At 41.0% G+C, this 23,149-nt stretch overlaps 1 protein-coding gene across 3 annotated transcripts in view; it reads right to left on the reverse strand.

The window, feature by feature from the left end:
* Positions 1-1,937: 1,937 nt before the first annotated feature.
* Dcun1d4 (DCN1, defective in cullin neddylation 1, domain containing 4) overlaps positions 1,938-23,149 on the reverse strand; it is a 78,234-nt gene continuing 57,022 nt past the window's right edge. For 2 of the 3 annotated variants that reach the window (XM_005392924.2, XM_013518545.1), the window contains exons 8-11: positions 18,475-18,583; positions 7,870-7,974; positions 5,258-5,360; positions 1,938-5,159 (exon numbers count right to left, since the gene is read on the reverse strand). In XM_005392924.2, coding sequence (XP_005392981.1) covers positions 5,104-5,159; positions 5,258-5,360; positions 7,870-7,974; positions 18,475-18,583 — 373 coding nt within the window. In that variant the 3' untranslated portion in view covers positions 1,938-5,103. The remainder of the gene's footprint in view (positions 5,160-5,257; positions 5,361-7,869; positions 7,975-18,474; positions 18,584-23,149) is intronic. The other variant, XM_013518546.1, reaches the window with a different exon arrangement.

Raw genomic sequence — 23,149 nt, forward strand, 5'->3', positions numbered from 1 at the left:
CAAAAGCAGTATACATGCTTTATAGAGGATTATCTTCTCCTTTACAAGCTTTGGTAAGTGAACAAGGCCACAGAGCTTAATCTGTTATTTCTACATATGACAGTTATTTATTTGGGCGGAGGGCTGTAAAACAAAATTACAAAGATAATTCTTTTTAAAAGAAAAATCATGGACACTTTTCTCTAACCTGCTCTTCACACATGGATTCGAAAGCACCACTCCAAGTTTGGTGCGACAGCAAGCACGGAACGTGTGTCCTGCCTTGATGTGGGTGCAGCAAGAAAGCCCAATTTTCTTCCTCACTTCTGAAGCCTGGGGGCTCACTGGATGTGCTCACACTGACTTCTCTGTGCACGTTTTCCACTTTCCTCTCCATCCTGTTGTCTCAGAGGGCCTAAAAACGTCCTTCCTTTAGTGATCTTCCTGTAACACTTTTCCTTCACGACACGTCTGCAGTGTGCCTCTGCCGGTCTTGCCTTCACAGACGTTCGTGATCTGTCCCCGACCCCACGCGTCTTATTCCGGTTACATCCCTGGAGAGCTCCCCACTTGCCGCTGACTCCCATGAGCCTGCTGGCACTGCCCAGCGGAGTGCATCCTGGGCTCCTGTTTCCTCAGTCAGTAACGTAGCTCACGCTCTCCTGCGGCTGGCCACACTCAGCCCGAGAGCCCGATCCTAACGCCGGTCACCTCCCCCTCCTTTCCATCCACCTGCGATTAGCTTTTCCATCCTTCTGGGTGTCTGAAGAAGGAAGATATTCCTGTTTGATTCTCAGCTTTTGGCCCAAATTTCAGTTGAAAGAAACATTCATATCACCAATTTAAACAGTACTTAAGCACTGTAGATTCTTTTCTCAGGAATCCTGTTTTCTAATTCCTCTCTCTTGTGTTCAAGTAATTAACAGTCGTGAAGTTCCAATCAGTTCCTACTGAGGCTTGTTTCACCTTTACATCTAGTTCTTCCTGGATTCTTAGGTACTGAAAATTCTTTGTCCAGACTGAGAACTCTGTCAACTGCTCCCTTCCACAAATGTTTTCCGGCCATCCCTGATCTGCCAGAGGCCCTGCCCTCAGTAAGCTTAACTGCGAATGTAAGATACGGCCGTCCCTAGCGCAAGATACCAGGCTGATGCAGACACAGTGGGCGGTAGCGCTGGGGGAGTAAAAGCAGTCCCTTCTGCTTGGCTGCTGGCCCACCGCAAGCACTCAGTCATTAGCTTAATACTTAGAAATACGTAACACGTGGTAGTATATATATATTTTTTGTTTTGTTTTATTTTTCTTCCGGTACCAGGAATCGAACTAATAACCTTGCACTTGCCAGGCAGGCAACTTTGCCACTGAGCTAAATCCCCAGCCCCATATTTTTTAAAATCACTATTTGGCTGAATGTTTATACTTTCTTTAATGAAAACATTTAAAACTCTGTTTTGGAAGTGATCTGAATTACAGATTAAAGAAGCCTGACAACTAAACAAAATGCTTATCCCTAGATATGAAATAAAACAGTAATCAAGGCCATTATTGGTATAAATGGAGAGACTTTAAATCTATATATTAGACATAATTATATCAAAGTAAAATTTCTTGACTGAAAAATTTCTTAAGCATCACTGCATCACGGTTACAGAAAAATGTCTTACTCTCAAAGTCAGGATATGCAATGATGTAATTCACAACAATAATTCACAGAAGAATGTTCTTTACAGAGAATCTCTCTTTCTTACCCACTGTGGGTCAGAAAATGTGGTAAAATATTAAGATCTAAGCGACAGGTATATAGTTAACTGTTGATTGTATTATTCTTGCTTTTTTTTTTCAGTAGCTCTGCAGTTTTTCAGAAGTTGAGAAAAATAGACAAAGATGAAAACCAAAAACTTTAATACTACCCTAAACAGTTTTTGAAGAAAAACAAAAGGGAAGAATTCACAAACCAGTTCTGAAATCAAACACAAATACTTTTTTATTTATGGGATATCATTTTACACCGATTCCATTAAAACCTAAAACCAGTATGCTGTACTCAAGTTAGGTGGCATAACAGTATTTTAGTTAAGCTGGGAGTCACAGGACTTGCACACTTTTATGAATGTAATGCAAATACTGACGACACGAAGCATTCACAGTTATAGGTTAGCTGCTGTTCATTTAACAGTAACCCCCAATAGAAATTATTTTATGAAAAAAAAAAAAGCAACCCACATTTTGGTCTCATTTACAGATACCCAACATTTTAGTTGGTCAGTGAGTTCTATACACTTATTATACAGCTTACGAAAGAATAAAGGATAAGGCTCACAGAGGTATCTTAGCAGTTGTAAGAATAAAAACAGACGGCATGAACTAACTTTTAAAGCCTTCTGTATAAATGTCAAAAGCGCTGTCAGAATGGGGATGAAGAGGCAACAGAAAACTGTTGTTAATCCAGAATCTAGAGGTCTGTCGAATTAGATTTATGAAAACTTAACTCAAAGTTCATGCTTCAAAAAGGGGCACATAACAAACATTACAGTGAATGTCTATGGCAAATCAAACAATGAAATTTCTGACCTGAACAGTTGTGTTCCCCAACAACGGAGCACTGCAAAGTGGACTTCTGGACTTCAAAACACAAGGCAAAACAGAAAGGATTTACACTAGGGCACTAAAGAAAAAGCAGAAGAAGGCACCCTAATTTATTAGACATTAGCCTACAAATAAGTGCTTGACGAATTGTTTGGTATTGGGTAACTCGGGCAAATTTTTAAGAAAACATGTCATATTACTCTCCCTTAAAATATGTAAAATGAAGAAAACCAAGGGCAAGCTCTCTGTAAGCAGCAGTCACAGAAGCTTATTTCTGAAGGTAGTTTAGAGATTGTTTTTTAAATACATAAGATTATCCCACTGAAATACTTTCATATCATGTATCAATCCTAGAATTGTTTTTACTTGGGTTTTTCTCTTATCAAAAAGTTCGCTGTGGATGAAATGTACCATGTCCCCCTTTGAATAATCTTTTTATTTTAGGATTAACTGTGCTTAGCGTTTAAAAAATTCTCCAGATTCTAACATAACATTTAAAAGAATTCCATCTATGATTTATATTTGCTTTCAGTAAAACAGAGGTTGATCAAATTTAAGACCTGTAGCCTGTAAAGCATGATATTTAAACATCTCATTGGGGTGCATCTGAAAATAATTCAATCCTTCACAGATTCAAACCTGCCAATGGCCAATTCCCACTGCAGTAACAAATACCGCCTTCCACTGAGGCAGTCTTAAGAGCTGCTGTTACCACTGACATCTCCTTTTCTCTCCAGACATAAATTTATGCGAACGGATATAAATTTGTAAGGTTAAAAGCAAGACTAAAAACAAAGGATGGCTAAGGATGCTTAATCACTACTGTTTTTAAAACTTCTGGTTATTTCACAGCAAACCAGACCTTATTGTTCCGAGGAAAAAGGAAATAGCTGCATTCTACCATATCATGATTTTGTATATGCACACACACTATATACACAAGATTTCTGTCTTTGGTGGTTCAGTTAGGGAAAAATAATACGAAAATCAGAACACCATTTGCAAAGAAACTGTAAAACAATGGTCAAGAGTAGCATCGTCTGTGTGCTTTACTCATTTAACGTCATTTAAAGGTTCACATTTAATCTAAAAACTTTTTGGCCAATAATCCACATTATTACACGGTCAAGCATGGATATTGCCCACAACCACAGCAATTACTCGCTCAATGCACCTTAACTCTATACTTGGTTCAATCATTAGACCTTTGTATGTTCACAAAACTTTAGGGACCAGGTTAGTCATTCAATAGCACCAGATAGGTGGGGTGAAAACATGTAATCTATACATTTTCTCAAGGCAGAAAAAAAAAAAAGACATAAAATACAAATCTAAACACACCATCCTTGTTTCCTCACACACATAAATAATGACTATTACTCTTCTATACAAATGATTCAGGTAATGACAAGTGGCCCCTCCAGGAAAGGTCCTAGAGTATGACCGGGGTTAGCTCAATGCTGGTGGTTTCGTGTCCACTGCCTGCAATGAACACGCTGCCAGGAAAAGCCTAGCATGAAATAAACAAGGAAAACAAAACAAAACAAAACACCTCTCACTTATAGTTTCTCTTCCAAAAAACTAGAAAATTAGACACCGTGAAATCTAACTAAAAGATTCAAGCCACAACTAAAAGTGCTCTGCAGTTATAAATTGCCAGGAAGCCAGTATGTTTTCATGGAGGCAGCAAAACAAACTTTAGTTCGAGTGGCATACAGAACATCAGCAGACCAAACACTGGAGGGAAGGGTCCAAAAGGGCAAAAAAGAAAAACATTAAAGAAAGTTTATGAGAATTTAAACCCAAATTTTTTTTTAAAAAGGTGCAATTTCAATTTGTTCATTTGTACCTGTATTCAAGCTACTATAGTTTTAACATAAAAAAAAAACAAAACAAAACAGAAACCCTTTATCTTGCATGGTGAAAATCAGTTGTGGCATGTTACACGGTCAATAATTACAATTTTCATCACTTTAGAACGCTAATGTTACCAAGTAAAACAAATGGTATTTGGCATGAGCCATTGAAAAGTTATCACTTCTACCTCCTCTTCCAGAACTGGGCCTCTTAGACAGTAAGGTTAATTCTGGCAACATTTGCTCACAGTAACAGTTGCTTTATCTTGTTTTCTGAAATGCTACATTTGAGACCAAATAAAATATAACTGGTTCATTTGAAAAAAGGGACTAGAAATATGCCACAAAATTATTTTTACAATACATTTTTGCAGAAATAATCTCTAAGTGAAGCTTTTTATACACATATACAAAATTTAAACAGCAATATACACATAGTCACAGTGAGGACATTGGCAAATTCACCAATCTGTAGTGTAAATACAAACTGGAAAGCAGCCTTCCAAGAGAACAATGCTACACAGCAAGCAGAGCTGGCCCATTCAACAGCAAACACCAAAACACCCCTGCAAAGGGGGACAGTGCAAGAAAGCAGCATGCGCTTTGATACAAACAGCAATTTATGGCTAATGGGTGACATAACTGTAGTAACAGTGACTCTCTCGCTGCTATGCACACAGTCCTAGGACATCTGTTTGTCTTTATACCACTCCACAAACTCATCCAACAAGACTGGCCCTGGAGAGAGAAAAAACAAGGTGCTCTCAGGCTTCTTCCAAGGAGCAACTGAATGTGCAGAGGGGGGAGACCTGAACCAGTCGTCACCCAGTACTTACATGCTCCATCTTCGTCGTAGTTGCTGAGGTCAAGATTAATTGTTCTGCTGAATTCAAGCACATTGCACCACTGGTCTTTGTTAATCACTTTATATTTTGATTGCTGGTAGAGGGGAAAGTAATACGAATTACTGACACTTGAACAAATGGGATGGCTTCCTGTATGAACCAACTTTAAATAAAGTTAATGTAGGGGTTAACTTTCCATTTCAGCACCAATCTAGAAGGATGGTGAGGGAGGGCAAGATCAGAATTTCATATGATACTTGTCATTATAAAAATATTATTGGGAGTCCAATCCAAGACGGCATACACATCAAAGAAACTGTAAGAAACACCCCCAGAAGTGAAAGTGCTACAACCCTTTTATATAAAATGGGGATAGTACCTACTTCCCAACAATGCTGCAAGGATTAGGAGATAACATGTCACTTATATAAAGCACTTCATCAAGTAGTTGGCACAAACTAAGTACTAAATGAAGAGGGGCTCCCGTTCATCGTCCTGACGTGGTGTCACTCACTGCATGAAGCAGCATGGGTGCTTCATGGGTTCGCTGTCACTGCTCTGTGAGAACCTAGGTAAGTGCTACAAAGCAGCCTCACAGCTTGGTGCTCTAACCACTGAAGAAAATGACTTGTTTTAACAACTCAAAACCTGAATGGGATCATGGAAGCAACTAGAATAGCCATGGAGTAGTTTCTCTATTCCTCAGACAAAAAATGTATTTTTAAATACCCTAAATATTTAAAAATAAAATCTAGAACTAACCACTTTGAATCCCCATCACATCAACTCAGGAACACAATAAAATAATACAATACACAAAAAGCAAAGAGAGGCCAATGGTTTTGAGGCTGCAAACACTAGAAGAGCTAAAAGAACTACTGTCTCTTTTTAAAAGCAAAATGTGAACTACTGTAAGAACAAATCACACTCTTCAAGCCTGACGTCTCAGCACTAACCCTAGAACCAGTCCTGACACAGCTGGTGATACCCCTGGAGCTGTGCAGTCGAATTTCCTCACAGCCAAGTTGCTCAGCTGAAGGCCTTCACACTCAGGCTGAACCCTGCCTAACACTCTGAGAGCAGGAGCGTTTCTGTTTCTGTCCCGAACAGTGTTAGCTTATCTCGTGGCTTGTCAGAGAAGCTAGGACGGACCGAATATAGAATGGGCCATTATGCAAACACACACTTCTATTAAAACCAGTTTTTGTAGCTTTCCTGAGGAGTTCTAGTTAATAATATTAAGAGCAGTTCTGAGTAACAGCCCTCTAAAAATTGTTAATAGTTACGTTTTTCTGAACCATTACATAAAGTAAGTTTCAAAGAAAGATTATTTCAAGAGCAAAGTTAGAGGCAGAGTAGGCCTAGGATCTTCTCAAAGACCCAGTATCATTTTTGCAAGCAAAGGGGGTTTTTAAAAAAGGGCTTGAGGCAGAAGGGCAAGGAGGGTGCCATGTGTGACAACCCACGGCACTGAACACGTGTCAGACACGGGTCCTACAGTAGGACACTCCAACTAAACCAACCCCCCCCGCCCCCCCCGCAACCAGCAGCTCAGAATTTTTGGTCAATGTGTAATGCAAACACTGACAGAATAAAGAGTTGGGTTGTTTCTAACATGGACCCAAAGAAAATATAAACTGAAGGAGACAGTGTCACTTTGACATACATTGCTCTAAATTCCCCGAAGTTACTTGGAGATGAGAGAGAAGAAAAAAGAAGGCAAGGACAAAAAAAAAAGAATAGCCAGGATAACTGTACTGCTGATGACTGATGGCATACTAAAAGGAGCAGTTACTGCTTAGAACTTTTTATGTTTTGACCAATTCTGCATGCTTTTATCTGGTAATCTGAGCAACTGATTTGAAGGCACCAATATGCAATGGAACTACCATGGTGAATTCCTACCATCTTGTTTAGTGAGACCCTCTATTATCTCTAATGTTTTATCTAATAATTGTTTTCTTGTTCTCTTTAATGGTTTGGACAATCTTCCATTCTTATATCCGGTAATCTGAGCAACGCAGTTGAAGACGACAATATGTGATATAACAGCCACTGTTAATTCCTATCATTTTGCCTTGAAACTCTGTATCACTTTTAATACTCTTGCTTTGTTTCGTTTATGTTTGTGATGTTGGTACACTGCTGTTGTTCTTTTTTTTTTTTTTTTTGCTTTTACTACTCTCTAAAAAAAAAAAGAGAGAATAGATTACTAATTAATTTTACTAAGAAGTCAGACGGTTTGTTCTTTAAACTGCTCAATAAAACTAGAGGTTCACCTGAAGTCATAAACAAAGTGAACCCTGCTTTTTTCCACTGTTACGAAGAACAGGAAATCTAAGCAGCAGTGAGGCTTTGAAAGGGGCCAAGAGAGGAGAGGGCGAGTGCGGCCACTTCCACTGCGCCGTAACGGAGGGCGACACACGCAACCAACACGCACACGCAGAGGCACTCCAACGAGCAGGCAGCTGCTGACGGGCACCAACTATGGCACCAGAGTAGAAAAGTACGACAAACACAAAAATTACATAGAACAGCTAAATAAACTATATTTGACAGCTCTAAGCAAGCAAACATACATTTCATAAAGTAACATTTGGTACCTCCAAGAACTGGTGAAAAACTGGAAAAAGAGGCCAGATTTTTCCTAATAACAGTCCCAACATGCACTTGGCAGTGTTTATGTCTAGGCTGCGCTGGTCCTTTTCCTGTTTAACAAACAAAAACAAGGATAAGCCAGATGCCTCCAAATCATAAATTCCCACAATCCAAATTTGTATTTCACTTCACCAAGAAATTAGTCAACAGCTCATTGATCATACACTTTAAAAACTCCGAAGGGAGACTAAGGCAGAGGGAAGGAGACAGTCAAACACAAAGGAAAGCTTGATCATTTCAGTACTGCACAGAGGTATCGTAAGGTATTGCACATCAACTGAATGATTACCCTAACGAAAATCAATTATGCAGTTGCAGTACCTAAATCATTTAATAGGCTAGACAAAAATCTGTAACTCAGTAACTTGCTTGTCATTTATAATCATTATCAAAATTGTAACTAGTTATCCTGAAGCCCACAATTTAAGTAAACGGAGTTTAAAGGTTTGATTTCTACACTTAGGAATTAGATTTCTTTATTAAATAGTGGTTTTTTTCCCCCATTTTTACTTCATGAGGTAGATACTCTTCTTACATCTAAACACACTATAATTAAAGTTGGCCCATAGTAAATGCTGGGGCTCTGTAGGTTCTCTCCCTATCAGAGGATGCAGTCACTCATGTGCTCCAGGAGAAGTAGGGTATCTATCCACACAGTCCTTACCTTGGATTTCTTAGATGTGACTCCTCTACAAGAATATCCCTAACTAGTAACCAAGAGAAAGACATCTCATAAGGAAACCAGAAGAGAGGTAACATATAAATGTAGATCAACTTCATTTCACTTATATTTGCAATCAAAAATCCTAATTTTTCATTCTTTTTCGTTGTTTCCAATCTAAATTTCTAGCTAGTTGATTTCTGTGCAAATGGATCGAAGGCCTGAGACTACAGGTAGTGACACTACATAGCTAAAGCTAGCCTCCACATGGTATCTTAAATATAGTGTAAATTTGCAAAAGCACTCTACTACAAAAGGGTTCTACTCCCCACTGGAATGGGATCTAAATATTCTCCAAATGAAAGGATGATACTGTGACATAACCCTTGACAGTCACATACACAGCCACACACACCTTCTGACTCTCCCAGTGAGCTGCTCCTTAACACACAGTAGTAAGTTTCTACCCATGACGCTGATTTTAAAAGTGAAGGAATTAACCCAGCAAAGGGAAGGGCCTTACCTAACAAGAGCAAACAAGGGAGATAAAGACACAGAAACTTGCTGCTTAAGGAAGATGCTCAAAAGGTCTGTCTTTTGGACTCAGTCATGAAATACAATGTCTATTCACAAACAGACCATCTCAAATGGAACCATGGTGCCATTCTGTTTGAGGCCACAAATATGTAAGTCTGATGATTATGGTGCCTCCCAATCACACAGTTCTATGCAAAGAAGTGGGGTTTTCTTCCCACAGCACTCTCTCCTGTCCCTGGGCCATGAGACGGTCCTGAAGGAGAAGAGCACAGCACAAGAGGTAACTCGGAAACTGCTGCCTTTTGCCAATCAAGACTCATGGGTTTGCTGCATTTTGAGTGCTCATTCCTCAGCGATGCACTGTGCAAGCCAATGGGAAGCATCCTGAGCCCGTGACACAGGTGTGGCAGACGGCTACAGTATACCAAACCATGAAGCCATCCACAAGTATGAGCAAACTGTTGAGAAACACATGCAGCACCACAGGACCAGGCCAAAGTCCATTTGTCGCACAAAAGCTCATGCAGCACTGGCTGACGACACTGGCACTCTAAGAAGTTTTCTCTTGCAGAGGCTGCAATCATTCACTAACCCCCAAGTCTCTAGTCTGGCTTTGATATGTACTGTGCCTTCTTCCACCATTCATCACAATGCCTATGCCCCGTCACAATGGACATACACTAAGGTGACAAAAAAGAAAAAATACAAAGGACCTGGACAGACTCTTTGTAACACTATAGTCATCTGACAAACTGATGATCACGAAGGGTTTCAATGTGTGTGTTTGGCAGTGATGCCAGAACATGGAGGAAAGGCATCGGACTCACAGGGCCGGAGAGCTGAGCAGCACTCACTCACTCCTGCTCTGCAGGTGCAGCCAGCAGCTTGCAATCACTAACACCATCTTCTGCCTAGCAAACAAGAGAGAGATATTATGGAGGCACTCACGTGTGAACAGCGGCATCTCACTGACAACCTGCGGTGCTTGTGGGTGGACTTGTGACTATGTGCAAACGACCGAACTTGACACCCCTGGACTTCGTGGAACAACACAGCGGAGAAGGCCCACTGCAGATGCCTACTAAACATGAAAATGGAGACTCACTCAGGGGCTTTCTGTTGGACACGTGATCCCTATGGGCATTCTCTGCAAAGGGCTCCTAGTTAAAAGTAAATCAACCTCCCAGGATGCTGTCAGGCAGCCATCGGCATTATGGACATTTTAAATAAAGCAATCATGTTAACAAACTCAAGGGTACAGCACAGACAGCCAAAAGCTCTTCTCAAGAAATTAAAATAGCACACTCTCAACAGCAAGCCCATGCCCTCCTTGTGGAGCACCAATGCGCAAGGGCAGAACCAAGGGGTCTCTCTACTCCAAGGTCAGACAGCTCGCCAAGAGCCAACTACTACCCTCAGAAGCTTGTCAAGGTTGAAGGGGAAGGAAATGGAAAATTTCTTCTCTACTTCTCTCTCTCCTGACCCCGAATGTATACTAAGTATTTTCATGAGCTTTAATTTTCTAAGATAAAAGGAAAACAATTCTGTCTTCTCAAATAATAACAGAAACTGGACAGGTCTGGAAGTATCAACACTCCACAACACACAACTGAACTCTCTGCTCTGTCTTCTTACACAATGCAGAATGGTATCAGACCTCTCACAGTACAGCTGCAAAACCAAAAGGTCCTATTTGAAATATTCTAAGGCTGTGTAGGCTGTGCCCACATACAGAATAAATACACCCCTCAAGCTGAAGACCACAACAGCTGCCACACAACAGAAAGAGTAAGTAAGTTTCACTAAGGCTTGATTTGAAGTTCTAGTGTTCTTAAAAATGTCTTCATTTCAACTGTCCCAGTTGGGGTCCTCTGCTAAGTTGAAAATTAAGCATTTTTTAAGCAGCACAAATAACTTAAGATACAAAAACAAACAGAAAAATTAAGGGTTAATTATAAATATGTACGTGTATTACAAAACTGAATCTTTAAAGATTTAGACTCTACATATGCTGTATCAGAGGATACCAACTGTTTCAGATAATCTCTACTTTACACTAAGTATTCACATCTTGAGACACATCCAAATAGGATAACTGTGAATTATTACAATTACAATATTAAAAATGTCAACACAAAAATTTAAGTTTCTCAAGGAAGACCTCAAACTTCCAAACATAAATAGTGAAAATCAAGTTAGAAGTTGGTACATGAAATCAGAAGTCCCAAAGTGAAGACCTATGATATGCACCATATGATTTCAAGTGAGATCACAAGAATTCCAACAAACAGATGTAATCTTTCTTAACACGGTCACATAAGAAAACATGTGTAAAAATAGAGGGCCCTGAAGAACTCAGATCTTGATTACTGTGATTCTGTTTATGAAACTGAAAACATACAAACTGGTCTTTTGAATAGGAGTTCTTTTTCTAAAAGTACATATGAAAAAGGCAAAAAGAAAACCTAAGACTGTTTGCTCTTTGGGCAAGAAAGGAATCTAAATTAATTTTGCCCTTTGATCTTAGCCAACAGTTTACAAATAACATGGTTACAAGTCTATTAACTAGGGGCTGGGGATTTAGCTCAGTGGCACTGGCAAGTGGCACAGTGGAAAATTTCCAGGCACAGTGGCACAGTGCCTGGCAAGCACGACGTCGTGAATTCGATTCCCGGTACTGGAAAAAAACAAAAAAATAAAATAAAACAAAACAAGAAAACAAGTCAATTAATTAAACTCACTTCTGACTTTTAGGATAGGCAGTATTACTACCTACAGTATATAAACAGCAAAACTGAGACAGGAAAAAATGCAACAAATGGTAGGGCCAGAACTCATGCTAGGAAGTTTTTTGTTGTTGTTTTTTGTTTTTAAGACAGGTTCTCACTATGCAGTTCAGGCTGGTCTTAAACTCACTATGTAGGGGAAGGGAGGGGATCTCCCCCCAAAAAACTCCACCAAGAACTCTACACAATCAGTATGTGCTTATATTAAATACAATTTAAATTGAGGGGGAAAAAACCCTGTAGATAAAAATACCGAAACGAAATTCCAACTGTATGAGAGAACTGACCACTCCAACCCTCACACTTTCACCCCACCAGTTTCCCTAACAAGACACCAGGATGGGGACAGCCCCGAGTCAGGGGAGGCAGCGCGGCTCTGCGGAGCACACTGGCCTGCGCGGCTTGGACAGAGCGCGAGCCCTTAGCTGCCCCTCCTCTCTGGCTCTGTGTCGTCACCTGCCTCCTGACAAGACGGGACCAGGTGACCTCTAAGGGTACTTGCAGGAACTTAAGTTTCGTGATTCTATGATATCTACAAAATTGTAAGTACAAGTCAAGGGAAACTTAGGAGGAAAATAATACAAGTATATAACCAAGTACTACTCACAACGAGCTGTAAGTTTCAAAGGTTAGGAGAGAAATGATCACCTGTCGGGACTGCAGTTTTGATGGAGAGATGTTTGAAGGGCCATTTTATCATTATCTGGTATTACAGCTTCTTTTCTAGTACATTAAAGGATAACTCAGCATACTTAATAAACACCATTGTTATTTGCAGTATAACATTTAAGATATTAAATGTTGGAAGTTCAATTCTCATACAAGTGTGATTTTTAAAAGGATCTGCTGTCAGTTATAAATCATTACCTTCAGGAACCAGTTTCCTAATAGAAACACAAATAAGTCATGGGGGTAGTCAGGCTGGAGTTCTGCTTTTAACCAGCACTAGGTTTCCCTTTTCATTTAGAATAGCCAGAAAACTGGACTCCCACCCCAACCCCAAAGCAACAGCTTACTCTGAAAACACGCAGCATAGGACCATGACCCCTGAGAAAAAGGGAACAAACCCACGTGATACCAACTCATACTATGGAGGTGGTCTCCAAGTCACGGCAAAGGGAAGGGAAACCCAAGCCAAGTCCAGTGGTGTTGCTGAGTTGGAAAAAACAGACCATGGACGTTAAAGGGAAAAGCGGAACTTGTATTCTGTGAGATAAACTGCTAGTAAGCTAGGAGCCAAAGAGAAAGGTCTGGAGATCTTGAAACAGCGTCCTCAAGTCTTGGGCCAAGTACTGATCTGTGCCTGTATGAGAGGAAGCAACCCGAATGGGGAGAAATACACTGGGCTGCAGACAACAATGCAGAAATTCCCAGAATTACACAGGACTGGAGACGGCTTTTATTTCCACCAGAAATATGAAGAAAGCAACAAAAATGTCATGCTTACAGGGTGAACCGAGGAGAGTCCTCAAGAGGGTATTACTGCCTTACCGGTCAGGCTAAATCATGGCTAAAGTAAAGGCAGCTCTAGCTAAACCAGACCTCTCAAAGTATTAAACTGATTCCAAGTTAATCATAAACCAGGAAAAAAAATCCAACACTGTTTCATAAAACAACAAACCCAGAAACCAACAACGTAAAATTTACAATAACCAGCTCTAATTTAAAAAATACTTCTTTTTTTTGTCTTTTTGAGACAGGATCTCGCTATGCAGTTGAGGCTGGCCTTGAGCTCACTATGTAACCCAGGCTGGTCTCAAACTCGCAACGATCCTCCTGCGTCAGCCTCCTGAGTGCTGGGATTATAAACATGCGCTACCACACCCAGCTAAAAAAATACTTTTGGAAAGTAAAAAAATTGGATAATAAAACTTGTAAGAGAAAAACAGAGCCAGAAATAGCAGAGATAGAAACCAAAAGAAAAGTTTGTTAAACACTACCAAACAATGTTCTAGATATTCAAGATGGCACAAAAAATCCCAAAAAATATCACGAGGAAACAAATGGAAGATATATTTGTAGAAATAACAGCTGAAATACTTCCCAATTTAATATAAACTGTAAACCCAAAGATCTAAAAAACCTTGACAAACTCCAATCCTTGTGCACAAGGAAAATTTGTTAGGAATCACAAGCAATTTGCTGAAAAGCTGTAAAAGGCAACAAATGCAGTCAGGAAACAAAACAGAAAAGACACTCTAAAGAAATGAAGAATGGTACCAGACATGACCAGAAAGAAATGACAAAACACAGACAGCAATAGGGAGAGGTCACTGACAGAATAGTTATCAACCTAAATTTTTTTTATCCAGAAGTATTACACTAAATTGAAAGCAAAAATAAAAGCTTTGCGAATTCATCACAAAAGATCTGTTTTACAAAAAATGTTAAAGATTTTAAGCAAAAAGAAATGTTATCACACAGAAATCCAGATCTACACAAGATTAAGAGCATAGAAATGGTATCTACGTGTGCAACTATAACAGACATATTTGCCTATTTAAAACTGAAATGATAATAATATATGATGAGATTTACAGTGTAAGTAAAACGTATGGTAACAATGGTATTAAGTACAGAAGGGCAAAATAAAGGACACTGTTGTAAGGTTCTCATATTACACATGAAGCGGTATAACATTTAAAGATAAAGCTAACATGCTTCCCACTGGACTGTATGTAATTCCTAATAGCCTGAACCATTCGTGGTACATGCGTGCATGACCCATTGGGTGGCTTGTACCCACTTCGGCAGGGGCTGGGGTGGGGGTGGTGTCTTTGGTTACAACAATGCAAAGGAAGGCATTGATTTAGCAGCCTAGATGTCACATTACAGTTCCTTAAGGAAAATATTAAAATGGTATTAAAAATTATTATACGTATAGCTAATTTGTAATACAGCATATTTATAGACTAGCAATGGGGCACTTGCAGATTTCCATGTTAAAATTTACAGAATTACTGATAAATTATTTTAAAATAAATTGCTTTACATTTAATGAAATAAATCTGATTACTGTAATGATTTTGTTAATTGATAATGTACAGTATTAATATTTATATTTGGGCAGTAATTATTTTGTTTTGTTTTGTTTTGTTTTGTTTTCTGGTACCAGAAATCGAACTCACGACCTCGCGCTTGCCAGGCAGGCACTGTGCTGCTGAGCTAAATCCCCAGCCCCTGAGCAGGAATTATTCAAATTCAAGCAACTAACTAGATTCAGTTCATTTACAGACTTTTTATTAATTTTGCTCGTAAAAAGACCAACACAAGGACCAGCTTCCTGATGGAAGTCCGCGTGCACCCCAGGCAGAATGTGTTAGAAGTGGAAGGAAGAAAAAACCCCACACAGGGTTTGATCAAAAGAAAGCTGGAATGACTATGTATTTGTATCCATCCAAGCAGACTTCAGAACAGGGAACATACCACAGATAAAGACAGACACTTCATATAATGTGAAAGGGTCAGTTCACCCAAAAGACACGCTCCTAAGTACTTCCAAACCTTGTAACAGAATTTCAAAGTATGTGAAAGTGAAAGCCAAAAAAAATAGCAATGACACAGAAAATACTTAGAGCTGGGGTTTTAACATTCCTGATAAACCAGAAGACAGAAATCAGTAAGAAGACTCGAATAGCACCACCAACCAACCTGACCTAACTAACATCTAAAGAACAAACACTCCACTGAGCAAAATATTTACTGTATATAAGTGCATATCAAACATTCATCACAGGAGGTCACATTCTGGACTATAAATTAAAGAGACTGAAATTATACAAGGTGTCTTCTCTGACCACAATATACTTAAACTAGGTACCCATAAAGGTGAGACTACCTGGAAAATCCCAAACACCTGGAAAATAACACTTCTGAATAACCATGGATCAAAAAAAAAAAACCAAAACAAAACAAACAAACAACAACAAAAAAAAAACACAAAGGAAACTGGAAAATACTTTTAACTGAATAAAAATGAAAACTAACATTTCAAAACTTGTGATATAATTAGACAAAGCCAAAAGTCATTAAATTCATCTTTGAGCTTATTTAAACTCTGGTAAGTAAGTAACAATAAAATACAGATCGTTTTGGGCTGGAGATTTAGCTCAGTGGCACAGCGCCTGCCTGGCAAGCACGAGGTCGTGAGTTCAATTCCCGGTACCGGAAAAAAAAACCAAAACCAACAAACAAACAGAAAATACAGATGGTTTTATACATCATTACATACGAGGGATTAATGCACCTATACTTACAGTTACTGTACTCTCGAAAAGCAAAGAACTATGCTGGCTGTTACACACAGCCTCTCAATCTACCAAGAAAACGAAGGCCTCACCCAAACCCCAAAGCCGTGGCGAGTCCTGATCAGGGCTGCGAGGTGAAGGACAGGAGGGTGGGGAGGCTGCGTGGAGGCAGCAGCACGGGTCAGACACGCTGTGCGAGTGCGAACGGTTCCAGGCAAGGGTGCGGCAGCCCAAAGGCAGGAAACGGGGGCGACAGGCCGCAGTGGACTCCGAGCAACAGGACTCGGATGTCACACCGCAAGTGACGTGAAAGCCTGCAGATGGGACTGGAAGTGAGGTCTGGAGCAAACCACAGCCTGGACTTCAGCGTCAGGGGCTCTTGGTCTTGATGCCTGACCTACTGCTGTCTATTAACAGTGTGACCACCTCAAATTCTCCACTTCTCCTCTGTGGAGGAGACAGAACCATTCCTGGCCGCCTCCGAGAGCTGTTGTGAAGGCAACCATACCGTATCCGTCCCAAGTAGAATAATATACAGGTACCAGGAAGGGACTGAAGGCTTTGGGGAGCACGATGGACCTGGAGGAAGAATGACACCCAACGGATGTGGGTGCTGGACGAGAAGTAAAAGAATGTGGAAATAAGGCGAACTTAAGAGGGCAGGTTAGAAGTAACCAGGGCCCCACCTGTGCTGGAGGCGCTAGAAGAGAGAGGCCAAAGGAGTCCTGTGAGATGGGCCACAGCAGCTGGCCCAAGGCGCGCTGAAGACAGGGAGGAGTCAACGGGAAAAGCACGGTGGACAGCTAGGAGAATCCCCACTCCCAAACAACAAGTCAGAACACAGCTGACGTGGGTACGGAAAATACACTTCTACACAGACTGCTACTCATATTATAAATAGCGTTTGATTTTTTGGGAGGTGTTGGGGGGAACCCTCAAACACTAAACCATTAAATCCTAGAAACTAGTATCTGTTCTAAAAGCATGTAGCACCTAACTTCTCTATATACTTATGCAAATGCCATTTAGTAAAACACTGTAACTAAATTTCACCTAATTCTAATATTAATACCTTTTCAAGCATGTTGTGATTTTATTAGAAAGTTGTAATAATGCACAAATGAATGTGTCATAGAGAACTACTAATGTGTTACTGCAGATACAACAGAATTGTTGTAATAATAAATAATAAGTTACAACAAATTACAGTAAATTACAATAGATTGTTGTAATAATAAATAAATCTTTGGTGCTAAACAGGCAGAGCCAGAGAGAATAGAAAGTGAAAAATGTCAGCACAGTGGTAGGTAAAGAAGAAAGAATCATTCTTAAGTTCTAGGCTTAAAAAAAAAAAAAAAACATTTAAAAATGTAATCAAAGCCAGGGATATAGCTCAGTGGTACAAGTGTCTGCCTGGCAAGTGCAAGGCCTTGAGTTCGATTCCTGGTCCAAAAAATAAATAAACAAACAAACAAACAAACATTTTTTAAAAAATGTAATCAATCAGGAAAGCCTAGCCACCTAAACCCATTAAACACACAGACATATAATAAAACAATATTCTAAAATAAAACAGCAGCTGGGCATGGTGGCCCACACCTGTAATCCCAGCACTCGGGAGGCTGAGGCAGGAAGATCATTGCGAGTTCGAGACCAGCCTGGGCTACAAAGTGAGCTCAAGGCCAGCCTGAACTGCATAGCGAGACCCTGTCTCGGAAAGACCAAAAATAAAATAAAATAAAATAAAATAAAATAGCGATATAAGGGCTGTTGATCGTGTCTAATGAATACAGTGGCAATCAGTGCTTTGGAACTCACTGCTGATGGTGACCATGCTACACTGTAACTTTTGTTTGACCCCCGCTAAAGAACCACTATCACACTTGATATGAGACAAACAGGAAATTAGCTTAATTTGATATTCACATAATTTCCAAATACGATCATACTATCCCAAAGTGAAACTGGATTAGATGATTACTTTATTCTAGTACCTTGAGGGATGAACGGTTGTTTTTCTATGAAAAGGGAAAGCTTTTTCAAGTTTATCTATGAAACTTTAAATTAGTGTTGATCATATACCCATATATAAGCTATTGCAATCACATGAGCTAGTGAAGGTCTGCCACTGTAATTTTTTGCTAACATACAAATTTTTGCCAAGACTGTTTTAAAATCATGCATGTATAAAGGAATACTAACCAGCACCCTGGGAGTAACTTTCAGGTTATTTGCTGTGGCATGTAGAAACACATTTCAAAGGGCCATGGGAAGGGAGCAAGGAGATGGAAACCCCTGGACAGGCTCCAGGGAACTCACCCGTGCAAAGTCAAATGCGTATCTATAAATAAGCTTAAAGTTTGTAGAATCATTTAATAATGATCTCAAGCAATCCAAAGAATTTCTGAGTTTTTCTGTTGTGTCACATCTGGGAAAACAGAATAGAGGCAGATTATAACCTGAGGTTTTGTTATTTTTTAAAGCTGTGTAGTAATATAAACCAAAAGAAAGAATATAAACCGTAAAGTTGGACTATATCTATGACAAGGTATCTTTTCCTATACTTTTTTATAAATTTCAAATGCAAAGGAAAGTTGAATAGCGAATAAACGCCCATTTACCTATTCCCTGGCTTCAGCAATGAACACGTTTTTCTACACCATCTGAAGGCTGCAAACACGACACTTTCCCCCAGTACTTCAAAAGTGCCGCCACTCTGAGTAGTCTATCAGTGCTAACCCTCTTAGCTAACACCCAGGGCAGATGCACATTTCCTAACTGATCTCTAATTTCCTGTACAGCCGCTGTCATTTTTTTAAAAGACCAGTTGTTTTTGTAGCATGTCAAACTGTTGAATAATTCTCTCAAGATTACGTGTAGACGTAACGCTTCTGACAAGAATACTACACGTGATGCCGTGTCCTCTCCCAGGCACCAAGGAGGAGGCTCCTCCTGTCATTCTTCTCATTACTGCAGATGTAAGCGGTGATCAAAATATGGCACTTAAAGTTTTAAATTTACAGCCAAAGCCACACTGCCATAAGTTCCCCTACAATTCTCCCCATCACTTCAAACACACTTACCCCATTATTCCTGCTACTTTCTGAAGCACTTCTGGAAGTTCTCTTTTGTCTTTATGAGGGATGATTAAAAACACCATGGATGCTGCAGACGAGTGCCATCCAATGGAAAGGCAGGCTCGTAAAAGCATGGTGTGTGCTCATCCACCTCACTCACCAGATGTGGCACGGCACAACTTCTGGCTCTTCCCCAGAGTCAAATCACCATGCAAGGCAAACGTGCTGAGCTGACTCAGGACACTGGAGCACCCGTGACAGCACAACTAAAGACGCTCATCAGAGGGGACTTCCACAGCTGCTTCAGGAAATGGCAAGAGCAAAGGGGAATGCACGTTCAAAGCAAGGGGAGCATTTTTACTGGCGAGGTGCCTTTTACTATGACACATTTTTAAAAACTAACATTCACTACATTTTTGGTCACACTGCATATCAAGTTGAATCATATGGTTATGGTGGGGTCCACCGGATTCCCCGTTCAAATGTGCCTTCCTTCTTGGGAACTAGTGAGTAACTTCTGGGATGGGACCTTGAAACCGAATATCCCATTCCTCAGAAGCACTTTGATCAATGTGTACTGTAAAATTTTTAAACTTATTTTCCTGATGTTTTAACATCCCCAGCAATATGCTGTGAACAGTCTAACAGACAAATTGATAAATCTGGTGTGTGATAATCGGGTCCCCTGCCACCGACACCCCCTCTTGCTCTGCGACCCAGCGACATTCAGATGTGCCAACAAAATCCCCTCATCTTGTGTTCTTCTGTGCCCACAACGCGGGCACTTGCCTGCCCTAAGCATGCCTCCCAAACGCTCCTCTTGCAGTGCCCTGCCTCCCCACTACAGGACCTGTGGGTGTCACGAAACTTTCTGTCTCGTGTCAAGTGCCTCTCCCGCTGCAATTTCTGCAGCAGTGTTGGAATCATCCTGAAAGACCCCATTTGCAACACACAATGATTTCTGTCATCCACTGTCGATACCTGCCTGAACCATTCTTTCTATCTTATTAGTCATACTTGTTAATAAAGAGCCGCATGCACCACCTTTTCTTCTTTTCTGGACTTGGAACTTTTTCTTTCAACTCAGTGCATTAGAATCTGTTACCGCCTTCATTCTTTTTGAAGCACAACCTACCCCAAGTTGGGGGGCAGGCCCTTAAGCTGGCTCCAGTGTTCTTACGACCTGTCTCCACCAGCCTCCTCCTTGTTTTCTGGTACAACACATCCCAGCTCACCTAGCTTGTTCCCAGCCCCAGCCTTAAAACTGTCCATTCTTCCAGGGAGGCCAGGTGATGGTAACTTTTATCAGTTAAGTAACACAAATACTGAAATATTACTTTTCATAAGGAAGGAGACTGTTTATTTTTACACATTAACTGTCACTATTTTCACTAGCACATTAAAGCTTTTCAGTGCTGATTAGGGCCACTTGTGTTTTTCTGCAGAGCTTTTATCTGATCGTAAGAATAGGTAATACACTTAGGAAGTATTACCAAGTAAGTATTCCGGCTAGTTTTTAAACTGAAATACGGTTTGTAATAGAGTACAGTGACTTATTCTTAGTAAACCTGTGAAAGCTCCTTTTTTGTAGCTAAGCACAAGTTAGTCCTCATGATCTCTATATTGAGATGACAGATTACCTAAAAGCCAAAATTAGAGCACATATTTAATATCTATGGGACAAAATAATTTAGAATGTCATTTATTTTTTCCTGATGTTCAAAAAGATTAAAACTAGACTATCTTAGAAGTCAAAAAAGGCTTCTTCAAGGAACTGACACATAAGCACAGAGCTGAAAGAGATGCAGGAACCAGGCGTTTCTGGAAAGGTGGGACGGGCTCTCCAGAGATCACGAGCGGCATGTGCAAAGGCCTAGGGGCAGAGTTGAGCACAGTAAGTCCAAAAGACTAAAGGAAAACCACTGTGGCTGGAGTGCACAGATTAGGAGTTAAAGTGGTACAAACAGGCTGAGAGGCAGGTAGGGTCAGATCATAAAGGGTTTCTGTGGTCCACTGTGAAGGTTTTTATTGAGTCCTACAAACAAGGGAGGTTTTATCTCCCACCGTGGGAGACGATCAAGCCTCTGTCTTAGAAGGCTTACTCTGGATCTCTGTGGAGGCAAACTGAGGGGTGGAAAAGAGACCCTGAGAGCCTAATTAGAAACCTGGTGCCAGAACTCGAGCAAGATGCAACGAAGACAGAAAAAACACAGGCGAAAGCACTCACTGGCACAAACCTGGAGGCAGGAGTGGCAGCAAGGCTGACTCTGCACTGGGTGCCTGCCCACGGAACTGGGTGTTTTTAACGGTGAGTGGGGGTGAATTATCACCGACTGAGGAACAACGGGGAAAGGTGAAAGAGGAGGGCAACCAGCCAACTCCAAAACATGGAAGGCCCGCGGCCCTGCTCTTCACTAGAAAGGAGGGTCAAGGATGAAAGTCACCGGAAACTTGCCACATTTGGCAGGCCAGTGGTCTTTAGTGCTGTGCAACGAGAGAAGAGCCTGCTTCCAGCGGTTCTGAACAAAGAACCTCTCATTTAGCTAATTACGACAGAGCTAAAAAACAAAAATGAGCTGCGGTCTTGGGCAAAGCTGCCGGGTGAAACAAGAAGTTCTGCAGCAAGTCTGGTAGCAACCCTCCACTCTGGCAGGGAGAGGTTCCTACACTCAAAGGTTCTCAGTGCTCCTGTCTATGCAGTGCAAGAGATGAACAGGTCTTGTGCTTGAACGTAAGATGCACAGAATAGTATCTGCACTTGAGGGGCCCGGTAAGGACAGTTACTTGGGTCAGAGTGCACAGGGTCAGTAGAGTTTAACTGCCTATGCAGCCTCTGGACTCAGCCCATGAGGGACAGGCCTCAAGTCACCTTGTCCAGAACTGCAGGATGCCATCTAGTGGCCACTCGGCAAGGACACCGTGAAAGGGGCTACACTCTGGCAAAGCGCCTATGAATAAACAGGCTTGAGAAACTTAAGGACAGCCTGAGGCTTTCTACAAAATTGCATCTTCAAACCGTTTCCCGTGCTCTGCTCTCTACTATGTTGAATAACAGCCACAGGAGTGACAGGGCTATTCTTCCAAAGAGCACCATTTTTAAAACCAAAATATGTATACAGCATGAGGTCATTTCTCATTTGAGTTTGCTGCAACAGGCTCACAAGGAACGGGAATCGGCACAATGCTAAAACCAGAGGCAGCTCTTCCCCTTTCCCAGGGAGAGTCTCCACCCCTTCACTCGGCCTGAGGGTGTTCTCTCGCTTCTCATCAGCTCTGCACAGAGCAGAAGACAGTTCTAAGACTTCTTGGTGGTTGTTTTTCTTTTGGTTTAAGCTCCTTACCAGCTTAATTCATCAGAGGTAATCTTAAACCTGCAAGCAGGGACAGGCAGTAAGGGTCTGTCCAGTACGCACTGCGCCTTCTCAGTGTGAGAAGGACGTGGGGAGCCAGTGGGGAATGCTCCCACCCAGTCCTCTGAGCCCCAGCACCAGCACCACCTGCTCCAGATGACCGGCTCTTGGGGGGGTCACACTCACAATTCCTCCCGACAGGGTCAAGGGCGCTATTCTGAGCGCTAAGGTAATTCCCATGTCCTCATTTCACCATACAGGTTTGCCAATGTCATCAGAAACATCCAGAGAGTGACAGAACCAGTGTGAAACTCTGGTTCCAGCCAGGCATGCTGGTATATTCCTGTAATCTCAGCACTCTGGGAGGCTGAAGCAGGAAGATCAAGGTTCAAGCCCATTCTGGGCAATTTAGCAAGACCCTGATTCAAAGAGCTGGAGTGTAGCTCAACCCTGGGGTTCAATCCTTAGTAATGCGAGCAGCTCTGGTTCCAAAACCCATCCCCTATTTCTAGCATACCTCCACTGTACAGTAACAACCTTTATTATTGGTAGAACATGTACATAACA

This window comes from Chinchilla lanigera, unplaced genomic scaffold (assembly GCF_000276665.1).
Source record: "Chinchilla lanigera isolate Chin_1 unplaced genomic scaffold, ChiLan1.0 scaffold00046, whole genome shotgun sequence".
NCBI lineage: Eukaryota > Metazoa > Chordata > Mammalia > Rodentia > Chinchillidae > Chinchilla > Chinchilla lanigera.